The 11,708-nt window shown below is 43.8% G+C and overlaps 1 protein-coding gene across 1 annotated transcript in view; it reads left to right on the forward strand.

Moving 5' to 3' along the window:
- stab2 (stabilin 2) overlaps positions 1–11,219 on the forward strand; it is an 88,841-nt gene extending 77,622 nt beyond the window's left edge. Inside the window, exons 62-68 of the mRNA XM_088347323.1 lie at positions 2,251–2,416; positions 2,484–2,590; positions 4,224–4,343; positions 5,661–5,807; positions 8,084–8,194; positions 8,255–8,386; positions 10,962–11,219. Of these exons, the coding sequence (XP_088203449.1) occupies positions 2,251–2,416; positions 2,484–2,590; positions 4,224–4,343; positions 5,661–5,807; positions 8,084–8,194; positions 8,255–8,386; positions 10,962–11,189 (1,011 nt within the window). The 3' untranslated portion in view covers positions 11,190–11,219. The remainder of the gene's footprint in view (positions 1–2,250; positions 2,417–2,483; positions 2,591–4,223; positions 4,344–5,660; positions 5,808–8,083; positions 8,195–8,254; positions 8,387–10,961) is intronic.
- Positions 11,220–11,708: the final 489 nt, after the last annotated feature.

Raw genomic sequence — 11,708 nt, forward strand, 5'->3', positions numbered from 1 at the left:
CAAGGGAGAGTTGTGGTAGGATGGAAATCATGACAGGTGATCATAGCTGTGTCCTACGCCCAGCAGGTAAGTGAATGCATCAGAAATAGGATATAATCAGTGCCCATTAGTTGCTGTCATTTTCAAGTACATACGTACATACAGCGTTGTCCTGTCTGCTGCTGTGCACCCAGCATACCACACCGTAATGCAGTACGTTAGAATGCGCTCCACTGTAGCTTTGTAAAAGGACACCTGCAGCTGCTGTTTTAGATGATTTTTCCTGAGCACTCTCAGGAAATGCAGTCGCTGCTGGCCCTCCCCTACCACCGCTCTGGTGTTTGCAGACCAGGAGAGGTCGTCGGAGATGTACACACCCAGAAATTTGAAGGAGTGGACTCTCTCTACACCACAGGTGTCAAACAGGCCGCCCGCGGGCCAGATCAGGCCTGCGAGACAACACTCAGAGAAGCGCAAGAGAAAAACAAGCTGCAGGTTGAAATATGTCAACTTGATGTTGCCAAAGAAAGGTGTCTCGAGCAAAGACACTGTACTTGTATCTCTCTCTCTCTCTCTCTCTCTCTCTCTCTCTCACATCCCTTTTCTCCCACTCTCTGTCTCTATGACTTTCTGTGTCTCTCTTTTTCTCTTGCTTTGTTGCTCTTTGTCTCTTTCTCTGTGTCTTTTTAACTTCTTTTGCTCTAACTTCCTTTTTTCTTTTTCTCACTTTTCTCTTTCTCTCTTCCTACCTTTTGTGCTTTCTTTTCTCTCTTCTCTCCTTCTGTCTTTCTATTTCTCTTTGGATTTCTTTCTTCCGCTCCCTTTCTTTCCCCCTCTCTTACGACTTCTCTTTTTATCTCTTTTGTTTCTCACGCTCTCTCCCTTTCTTTGTCCCGCCCTCTCTCCTTTTCCCTCCCTCTTTCTCTTATTTCTTTATCTCTCTTTTTCTTTCTTTGTCCCGCCCTCTCTCTTTTTCCCTCCCTCTTTCTCTTATTTTTTCATCTCTTTTTCTCTTTAATCTACTAGTCCGGCCCCCAACAGAATGTTTGTTCTATCGTGTGGCCCCCGAGTTAAAATGAGTTTGACACCCCTGCTCTACACAGTCTCTTTTAATGATGACTGGAGAGACATGTGAAGCCGCTGCACTCGCGCGCGCCGCCATCTTAGCAAGGACCCGCCCCCGTGCCGAATTGCAGACTGTTTGATTATTTTCTTTTATTCTCCTTGGCAGCCCAAGGCGATTATTAATAACATTCGCTGACATTTACACTCGGGAGAAACAAGCCGGGAATTTCCCGTTTCAAACTAATGCGTTCCCCTTATGTGCCGCCGGGTGGCTTCGAACATTTTGGTAAACGGTTGGTACATTTTTATAGTAAGAAATCCAACACTAGAAAAGGGAACCTGTGTGCAAGATTGTGACAATAACGACAAAACTGCATCACTGGTGAAGAGGGCACAGCAGCCTGTACTTCCTGCGGAGGATGAGGAGAGCCCACCTGCCCCCACCCTCCCTCATCACATTCTACAGGGGCACCATAGAGAGTATCCTGACCAGCTGTATCTCGGTGTGGTGTGGAGGCTGCAGCGCTTCCGACTGGGGTAGTGTGAGGAGGGTGACGAGGACAGCAGAGAAAATCATCGGGACTTCTCTCCCCTCCATTCAGGACATTGGCCAGAAGCGCTGCCTATCCCAAGCCAAGAACATTATCAGGGACCCCTCTCACCCCCATCATGGACTGTTCACTCTGCTAGCCTCTGGGGTACCGCAGTGTGCGGTGCAGGACCACCAGGTTCCACAATAGTCTTGTCCCTCTGGCCATTAGACTGTTAAATGGTCAATCAAACACATAGTAAATCTAAACTGCTGCTAATCTGTACATGTGTTGGTTTTGTTTGACTTTTTTGTACTACTGGCAGTTCTTTATAGCTAGCCACTCCTTGCACATCTGTTCTCCTCTGCACTATTGTACTACAGTGTTATTGTTACTGTTGACCTGACTTGTTTACCTGACTGCCCATTTTGCACATCTGGTTAGCTGCTCCTCTTGCACTCTTTGCACTACTGTATAATACTATACATAGCCATAATTATTTTGTATATTATTAGTACTCAATACTCCAACTCAATACAACATTTTATTTGTATTTATATCTGTACATTCAAGGAAACTGTGCGGGTCAGATGTATCGACATTTTGTTCTGTATACACGGGTACTAGAATGACAATAAAGTAGATCTGAATCTGAATCTGAAAACTCTGGTGATAGGGCGGCTTAAACATGTGTGCTGCCGGGTGGCTCGAGCAATCCCGGGTGGCGTACCCCACCACCTACGCGAACCCCAAGTGTGGCTTCGGACACGTCGGCATCGTCGACTACGGTTTTCGGAAAAACCTCAGCGAGACCTGGGACGCTTTCTGCTACCGGATGAAGGGTAAGAGAACTCTGAGTTGTTTGAAATTTAGAAGTCCCGCTTGAGACAGAAGTTTGATTTTTGGCAGACGTGACCTGCAAGTGCAAGTCGGGTTACGACGGCGATGGCTTGAACTGCGTCGGTAACCTGTTCCAGGTTCTCGTGGCCACGCCCACATTGTCTAACTTCCTCACTGTAAGTTCAGGTGATGTCATTTTCTGGTCACACGGGAGATCTCAAGCCTGACCAGACCTATATTTCAGACCGGGTTAAACCTAAAAGCTCAATCATTACTTTCAGGTCAGGCTGGAGTTTCTCTCGCCGACCTAAAAATAGATATATGTTAATGTCAGGACCAGAACGGAGACAGGACCCACTTGCGTTACGTTTCTCTCAGTTTTATTGGGAAGAAAGGAAAGGATTGCACCCAAGATCCGGTGATCGCAGGTCGCTCTGAACGCGGAAGTGTGACTTCCGTGGCGAGCGATGGCGGTGTCGGGAACGGAAAAAACGGGTCAGTAGCCGGGACAGGAGAGCAAAAAACGTGGTCGGGATCAGAAACGAGTCGAAAGCCAGGAGAGGAGAGTAGACGTGGTCAAGATCAGAAAACGGGTCGAAGCCGGGGAACAGACAGGAGCAAAAACAGGAGTCAGGGTTGAAAAGCTTGTCTAGAGTAAACTGAGGTTCGCAGATGGACTGACAACAGGTGACAGATAATCGAGGGTTTTAATAGTGACAGGGAGCCAATCTGAGTCCTGTGGCAGAGTCACGGTATGTTCGAAGAACAGACATGTATTTGGAACCTTTAAACTTTTAAATCTTTAAACTCTCATAATAAAAAAAACCTGTTTTCCGTGTACCCTGTATATGAAGAAAGGACAGGAGCGCACACACGATCCCGGGATCGCTGGTCACGGGAAGCAGGTCGCTCTGAAAGCGGAAGTGTGATTTCTGTGGCGAGCGATGGCTGTGTCGGGAACAGAAAAAACGGGTCAGTCGCCGGGACGGGAGAGCAAAAACGTGGTCGGGATCAGCAACGAGTTAAAAGCGAGGAGAGGAGACTGAACGTGGTCTGGATCAAAAAACGGGTCGAAGCCTGGGGAACAGATGGGAGCAAAAACAGGTGGGAGTCAGGGTCGAAAAAAGGCTTGCCTAGTGTTAACAGAGGTTCTCAGACGGACTGACAAAAGGGGACAGATAGAAGTGGGTTTAAATAGGGACAGAGAGCCAATCAGAGTCCGAAGCAGTTAGCGCCAAACGAGCAAGCACAGGTGCTTCACGTCAGTAACCATGACAGTTAATAAAAATGTGTAATAAAACAATGTATAGCTACTATACAAAAAAATCCAGCCCGACTTGAAACAGGCCCGCGGGTTTCAAAGCCCCACCCAGCCCAAGCCCGAAAAAATAAAATAATTTCCAGTACCGAACCTGAAACAAACCTAAAATGTCATTTTTTTTTGGTGAGGACTTGGGAGGAAGATGTATGATAACAAATTAAAGCCTGTCTTTTGTACCCAAATCTAAGTTAAAAAACACTGTCTAAACATATACATTTTTTTACATTCTTGTGTCCGCTGAGGTTACAGTAACTATCCACCATTGACTAAGAGTTGACGAAAAAAATTGAATGCCGTCCGTTGAAATTTGGGCCGTGGACCACAGCAGCAGTACGTTGTCCCAGTGCATCTCTTTAAGAAAGAGGTAGAGTGACAAAAAAGAACAGTGACGGGTGGATGAAAATTTTAAAAAAGTCAGCGAGAGAGAAGCCTGGCCCAACTTGAATGTAATGATTGATATCTTAAGCCTAAAGTTGGTGTTTCCACAGCAAGTCCTCAACGTGTCCCGGACCTCTTCAGCCGGGAGACAATTTGTCCAGCGTCTGCAGGATCTCACTGTGCACTCCACGCTCTTTGTCCCGGGAAACGATGGCCTCGTTGACAACCAGGTCAGTTCCACATCTTCTACAACACCTTATTTGCAGAGAGTACTATCCATCCATCCATTACCTGCACCGCTTATCCTCAGTAGGGTCGCGGGAGTGCTGGAGCCCATCTCAGCTGTCTTCAGGCAGTGGGCAGGGGACACCCTGAACTGGTTGCCAGACAGTCGCAGGGCACACAGGGACAGATAACTCACTAGGGACAATTTGGACCAACCAATTAACCTGGCATGCATGTTTTTGGAATGTGGGAGGAAAGTGGAGTGCCCGCACAGGGAGAACATGCAAACTCCACATAGGAGGTTCGATCCACTTGAGTACTACTGATCATTAAATAATTCAACCCATCCTCCTTTGAGTTAGCTTATATTTAAGATAAACACAGCAAACTGATGTTTTCTTAGTAAATATGTCTGGGGTGATGGACCCATGTGGGGGAGGCAGGAACTGGAATCGAGGGGTTCTCAAAAGCAATGATGGTAAATGAAGGCAAGGAAAGACTCAAAAACAAAGAAAACCAGAAATAAACAAACCTGGCATGGTGGTAGTATGAAATGACAATTATCCGACAAAGTTTGCTGATCAAAATGTCCTTTTAAAGGGTTTGGGATGATTTAGCACAGGCGTGTGATAATTGGACACACATTTGTCCAGTTCAAACCCCGGTTGGGGCCCTCTGGTAGTAGGAGGTATGTCAGACCCTAACAAAATAACTACAATGCAAACTCTAAAGGGAGAGTGTGTATTATTTAACACATTCTAGTGGTAAAAAATGCGATTGTTAGAGAAAAACGCAATATTGGTTTGAATTATATACAAAAATACATAAACTGGTTGCTGAGTCCATGTTTTGAATGAATTTGGGAAGTACAATCCTTAAGCATGCCCGCTTGAAGTCGCCGGCGACGATAAAAGCTCCGTCGGGGTGTGCAAGCTGCTGTTTATGGATAGCAGCCGGCAGGAGATTTAGCACTATGCTAACGTTAGCATTTGGTGGAACGTAAACAGCAACCACAATGACCACAGTTAGCTCTCTCGGTAGATAGAGGGGTCTACACGATACTGCCAGAGACTCTATATCGAGTGAGCAGTGTGTGTCAATGATTCGGCTGTTATTGCAGCGCACGGTCCCCCACCCCTGTTTTTACCGGAGTCTCGGTCGTGTCGGTGAAGCGTGCGTCCTGCTAGTTGGACTGTGCCAGTTAAAACGGTAAGACAGTATCGATCCCAGGAGAAGAGTATCCATTTGATCCAAGGACCTGCTCCATAATATGGATATTATGACTAAATCCACCCACCTATACTGTGCATTGCATCCCTCAGACTTTGTCGCAGCGTGACTTGGAGTCTCACCTGTCTGAGGGTCTTGCATTGACGCTGCGCCAGCTAACCAACGGGACCCTTCTGAAGACCCGTGTAGGAACGCTTACCGTGTTGGGAGTGGCCAAAAGTCTGGACCCGTCGGCTCCGGTGAGTATTCGCCATTGTCTGTTGAGTTTTCTTTTGAAATTTATTCCTGCAGGTCTTTTCGGGAGTTGCTTCGATCTTCTCCAAATAAGATGTTGGCGAAGCAACGAAAGACTCTCCGTTTGTTCGGTCGGAATGAAGGTTTATCGAGGAGTCATTGCGCGGTCAAGACACAAGAAATTGTTCTCCTCCCGGGAAACAATAGAATAGAATAGAATATACCTTTATTGTCATTGTTAAACATGGGATATATTGTGACAACGAAATTGGATACTCCAGTTCCACATTTTATAGTGAGGATAAGGAAAACAAAGCGATTAAGGAACAAGAAGATGTTTTAACTGTCTTTGTTGTATAGGCTTTGTTTTCCTCCGGAGGGGGGTGAGGGACAGACAGAGATGGGCGGATCCAACTAGATGTTTGATCTTACTGTACACACGGTCCAGTGTTTTTTCCCCTAATTGCTCAGTCTACGTGTTGAATGGATTTGGGAAGTAGAGTCCTTAAACATGCCCGATTAAAGTCGCCGGCGACGATAAAAGCTCCGTCGGGGTGTGCGAGCTGCTAATTATTGATAGCAGCGGGCAGGAGATTTAGCGCTATGCTAACGTTAGCATCCGGTGGAACGTTAGCATCCGATGGAACGTAAACAGCAAGCACACTGATCACAGTTTACAACTTAAGAGCGACATGGCAAAAGCTCCGTCCATTTCCGAGACACCGCTCTTATAGTATAGAGATAGACTTGGAGCCTGAACGCAGATTTGAGAAGGAAATGAAATATTTTTGAGATGAAGTGTTTGAGGAGTTTGTTAGGAGTGACAAGATTGGATAGATTGAGAAATGAAATTGTGAGAGACAGAACTGGAGTAGTAGTTGAACTGAGCAAGCTTGTGGAAAAGAGAGTACTCGGTTGGTTTGGACACATGGAGAGGATGGATGAGGAGCCAATGTTGAAGAGGATCTACAGAGCAGGAGTAAATGGGAGGAGACCAAGAGGAAGGTCGCTATTGACGTGGATGGATGGTGTTATGAGTGATCTGCAGGAAAGAGGTCTCAATATAACGGAAGCTAGAGGTCTTGTTGGTGATAGGAATGAGTGGGGAGGTGTTGTAAATGGATAGTGGGCTGTTTGGACGGGTTCTAAGCAATGTTCCCTGTCATTTTCCTTACGGGTCTGAGCGTTCACACAAAGTCGGTGGGCAACGCTTGAAAGAACGGTGAGCAACCGTAATCCCAAGTGTGGCAAGATACCAGCTCAGTAGCCTAGATGGTAGGGCGCCCGCTTTGAGACTGGGAGGTCGCTGGTTCGCGCCTCGGCCGAGTCATACCTAAGACTTATAACATTGGTAAAATGGCGGCGCCCTCTGTTGGCTGCGGCTGCATCGGCTCGCTGTAACGGGTCAGGTGTATCGACATTTCGTTCTTACAAAGAATGACAATACAAAGGAAATTATTATTATTATTATTATAATGAATGATCAAACATGTCCAAAATTTGACATCAAGTTACATTTAGCTGAGTTTCCGGCAATGCAAAATATTTTTTCTCTTTTGAATGAATTGACTCATGTACTATCGCAAAGGTTGTACGACCTACAAACGTCTTTTGTTCTTACAATTCTTTCACAAGATCTCCATTTGTTTTTATTTCCTGATCTATTTTGTCGCATAATAGTAACATTTTTGGGGGCTTATTGAGTCGGTTGTAAGACACAGAACTGTCTTTATTATTTGCTGGCAACTGTGTGGACAGCAAAGTAAGAATTTGATTGTGCAGGGAAACGGGGTTCTTTACTGTGCGTATGACAATCTGCATTTATTTATATAGCACTTTTCAAGTCAATGACTTCCCAAAGCGCTTTACAATGTGCCTTGCAGCCATGTAAGGCGCTAACCTGCTTTTTGGGGGTATTAGGGGTTCAGTGTCTTACCCAAGGACACTTCCACATGTAACACGGACGAGCCGGGATTGGAACTGGGATCCCTTGATCCCAAGACGAGCGCTCTACCTCCTGAGCTACTGCCGCCCCCAATAAACACTTTGAATTGAATTGAGTTTCAAAATAGACTCATCACAGAAACATCAAGATCGTTCTAAAACAAGATACCGGGAAAATATAATTTTAAACTTAGACCTTGTGTGTATGCATGTAAAGTGGGTGGAGTGATCTCACTATTTTCTTTGTGGGTATAATCAGGTGCGCTCTATAGTCCGGAATTTACGATATATATATATATATATATATATATATATTGAAATCTACTTCACTTGGCAGTCCTCTTGTTACATCAACGAGCGTTTCGTGGTCACGGCCGACATCTTGGCAGCGAACGGCATCATCCATGTTCTCCAGGGACCCCTGAGAGCTCCGCCTCTTCGCCACCAGGTTTGTAATAAAAACTAAATCCAGCCATCTCGGACCTTTTTCATTACTTTTGGTCCACAGATGCCTACGGCGCAAAAGGCCGGCACGGGTTTGGTTGTGATCCTACTCGTTGCCGTCGTGGCAGGAATGTTTTTTGTGGGATTTCACTTCTACAGACGCAGGCGCAAACCTTTCCGCTTCCAATACTTCAAGGTGAGTGTTCGCTCAATGTATCTGCAGCGGTATCTCTTAATAAGAGCTTAATTCCATTCCATTCCAAGTTAAAAGTAGAATATTTTCTCTACTGAGTATGTCTTAACTATGCCCTATTGAGTTCAAAGAGCTTTTATAATTTCCAACTGCCCATTTTGCACATATATTCAGCTGCTCCTCTTGCACTCTTTGCACTACTGTATAGTACTCATAGCTATAATTATTTAGTATACTTTTTTGTCACGGAATGGAAGGGGTGACCGGACCAGAACGGAGGCAGGAGGCAGGAAGGGAGAACTCAATTGCGTGACGATCCAAAACTTTTATTTACCAAAATAAAAGTTGTCCATAACTCAGGGACAAGACAGAACAAACAGGTTTTAACAAAACGTGCAAACACAGGCTTCTTCCAACTCAACAAAACAGGACAAGGCATAACAGAACAGACAATGTGTATATAATGAGCCAGCACCCGCAAAGCCCACAATCCAGCCTTAAATAGCAGACACGCGATTAGTTGAACTGCTTCAGCTGGTGCCCAGGGGGCTGGGCAGACCGGTTGCCAAGGCGACCATGACACTTTTTTAGTATTTCAATACTCCAACTCAAGACTACATATTTATATCTGTACATTCCACCGCGCCCATCTGTTTTTATCCTATTTTGATCAGCGCAGTTTGGAACTTGCAACGCATTGGTAAGCAGGGAAAGGGAGGGGGGATGGAGAGTGAGTTCATGCTCGTGCTTGCGGTTTTCTTTTACTCTAGCATGAAAATGGTGTAAGTAAGAAAAGGAGTGTTTCAAATAAATGGTAAATGTTGTGCATTTCTATGGCGCTTTTCAAGTCAATGAAGACCTCCCAAAGTGCGTCACGCTTACCCATTCACACACACACACTCACACACCAATAGCGGCCATATCTTCATTGACTTGAAAAGCGCTAAATAAATGCAGACCATTTATCATGTGGATTTAAACAGGTGAATATTTGGCAACCTCAAGTGGAAATGTTGAAATCTAAGCTTAAAACTCACTCCTATTTCTATAGCATATGAATAACCTATATTTTTGTTGACAATATCTGTGTATTATTTGTTATTGTAACATCCATCTTGGCCTGGTCATCCTGAAAGGGGGATGACCACATGTGCGGTCCCTTCTCAAGGTTTCTTCATTTTCCTCATGTTGAGGTTTTGGAGTTTTTCCTTGCCCTCTTGGAGGTTTTAGATCAGGGGATGGTGTCATAATAGTCTATAATAATAGTCTGTTGTTTGCAATAACCTGTGCAGGCCTTTGAGACTTTGTGATTAAGGGCTATACAAATAAAAATGACTTGACATTGTTTGAGCTCATCTAGCAGCAATGTTCCCTGTCATTTTCCTTACGTTTCTGAGCGTTTACACAAAGTCGGTGAGCAACGCTTGAAACAACAGTGAGCAACCATAATCCCAAGTGTGGCAAGATAATTCATTATCCAACATGTCCAAAATTTGACATTTTGCTGAGTTTCCAGCAATGCAAAATAATTTTTCTCTTTTGAATGAATTGACTCATGTACTATTGCAAAGGTTGTACGGCCTACAAACGTCGTTTGTTCTTACAATTCTTTCACAAAATATCCATTTCTTTTTATTTCCTGATATATTTTGTTGCATAATAGTAACATTTTTGGGGGCTTATTGAGTCGGTTGTACGATACAGAACTGTACTTAATCACATTTTTGAGTGGAAGTACAATGTTGGCAAAAAGATTGACTTGATATAATTAGAAATTATTTGAATGCAACACAAACTTCTTTTTTCCGTGTTTTTTTTTCTACTTTTTAAATTCCTTTGAAAAAATCTCATTGTGTTTATTTTTTCAGAGCTCTTACTTTTTTCTTTTTGTTATCTATTTACTTTTTTCCTATATTTCTTTACTTTTTTTCTGGCCTTTTTCAAAATTTTTCCTTTTTTTCTCTTCCTTTTGTTTCTTTTTTACTCAACTTTTCACTACTTTTTCATTTTGGTATTTTTTTCTTTTTTGTTCTATTCCCCCCTTCCTTTAAGTCATTTTGAGCATAATTTTACATAATATTTGGTCATGTTGGGATTAAAGAAGCAAAAACAACCTGAAGAGCCGTTTAGGACCCGAAAGAGCCGGTTCCTTTTAGTGAGCCGAGCCGAAGAAGCCGGTTCTCGACAAACTCTACTAACTTTACTCAATTTAGTTCTCCTTCGACTCGACTTCAAAATACCGCATTTAGGACACAACGTCGGGGGAACCCGTGTATTTTTACCTTCATGCACTGTAACTTATATGTATACTTGTATATTAATTATTAATTTTGAGCCCTGTTTTTTGTGCGCTGGCTAGATTATTTGTACGCTGAGAATGTAAACAGTTTAGAGGGAACACTGTCCAGCAGTTTGTTTTAAAGTTTCACTCCACGTACAGAAACACATGTGCCTGCGTAATAAGGGTGTCCACAAGTTGCTGGTTTGGCACTGAGGTTGCAGCTGCAGAGAGTTTGCCATTATATTGAGATTTGTATTGCATTTATATGTGCTGTATATTTCCACTTCCATTCACCAGGACCATATTGAGGAAGAGGGGGCAGAGATTGTTGAAGGATCTGGAAGTATAAGAGGTTCTCGCAGCATTTCTAACCCGGTTTACGAAGAGGAGTCAAAACTTGACATCCGGGACGACATGACTACGCGCAACTTCGGACTTTCGGATGACCCCGTGAGCTCCTCGGCTACCGCCGCCTCGCCCAAGGACCCAGAATCGAGCAGGCCGGTTGGTGATAAAATGATTTAAATGAGACTGGCATTTCAGAATAAAACTAGAGAGTGGAAGAAAAAAATTCCGTTGGCGTGTTTGCTCATCAAATTGTGAATCGTGCATTTTTTCATAACCTAAAAAGAACTCAAAGTTTGGTTTTATACACAAGGTTTTACCGTATTGGTTGTAATGGTGGTCAGGGTTGGGTAGGGTTACTTTAACTTGATTACTTTTGGATGACTCCAACACCAAATATGCTAATAAAAGACAAAAGAAACTAAATATGAATAAAATTACTGAATTTTGTGCAGGCTTGGGGAGTAACGGAATTCATATATACTGTATATATATATATATATATATATATATATATATATGTATATATGAATTCCATATATACCACAGCCATATCCCCCTAGTGGGAGGTGGCTAGAGTCATTTCTGACTCTTTTTGGGAGATTGATTTAGAGGAGAGAATTCCCAGCCCCCTCGCTTAACCCAACTGAGGTGTTGGGAGTCATTAGGTGACCAACCCCCCCCCCAATTCCAACCCCT

This window comes from Urocampus carinirostris, chromosome 11, assembly GCF_059441175.1.
Source record: "Urocampus carinirostris isolate Australia breed hairy pipefish chromosome 11, RoL_Ucar_1.0, whole genome shotgun sequence".
Lineage (NCBI taxonomy): Eukaryota > Metazoa > Chordata > Actinopteri > Syngnathiformes > Syngnathidae > Urocampus > Urocampus carinirostris.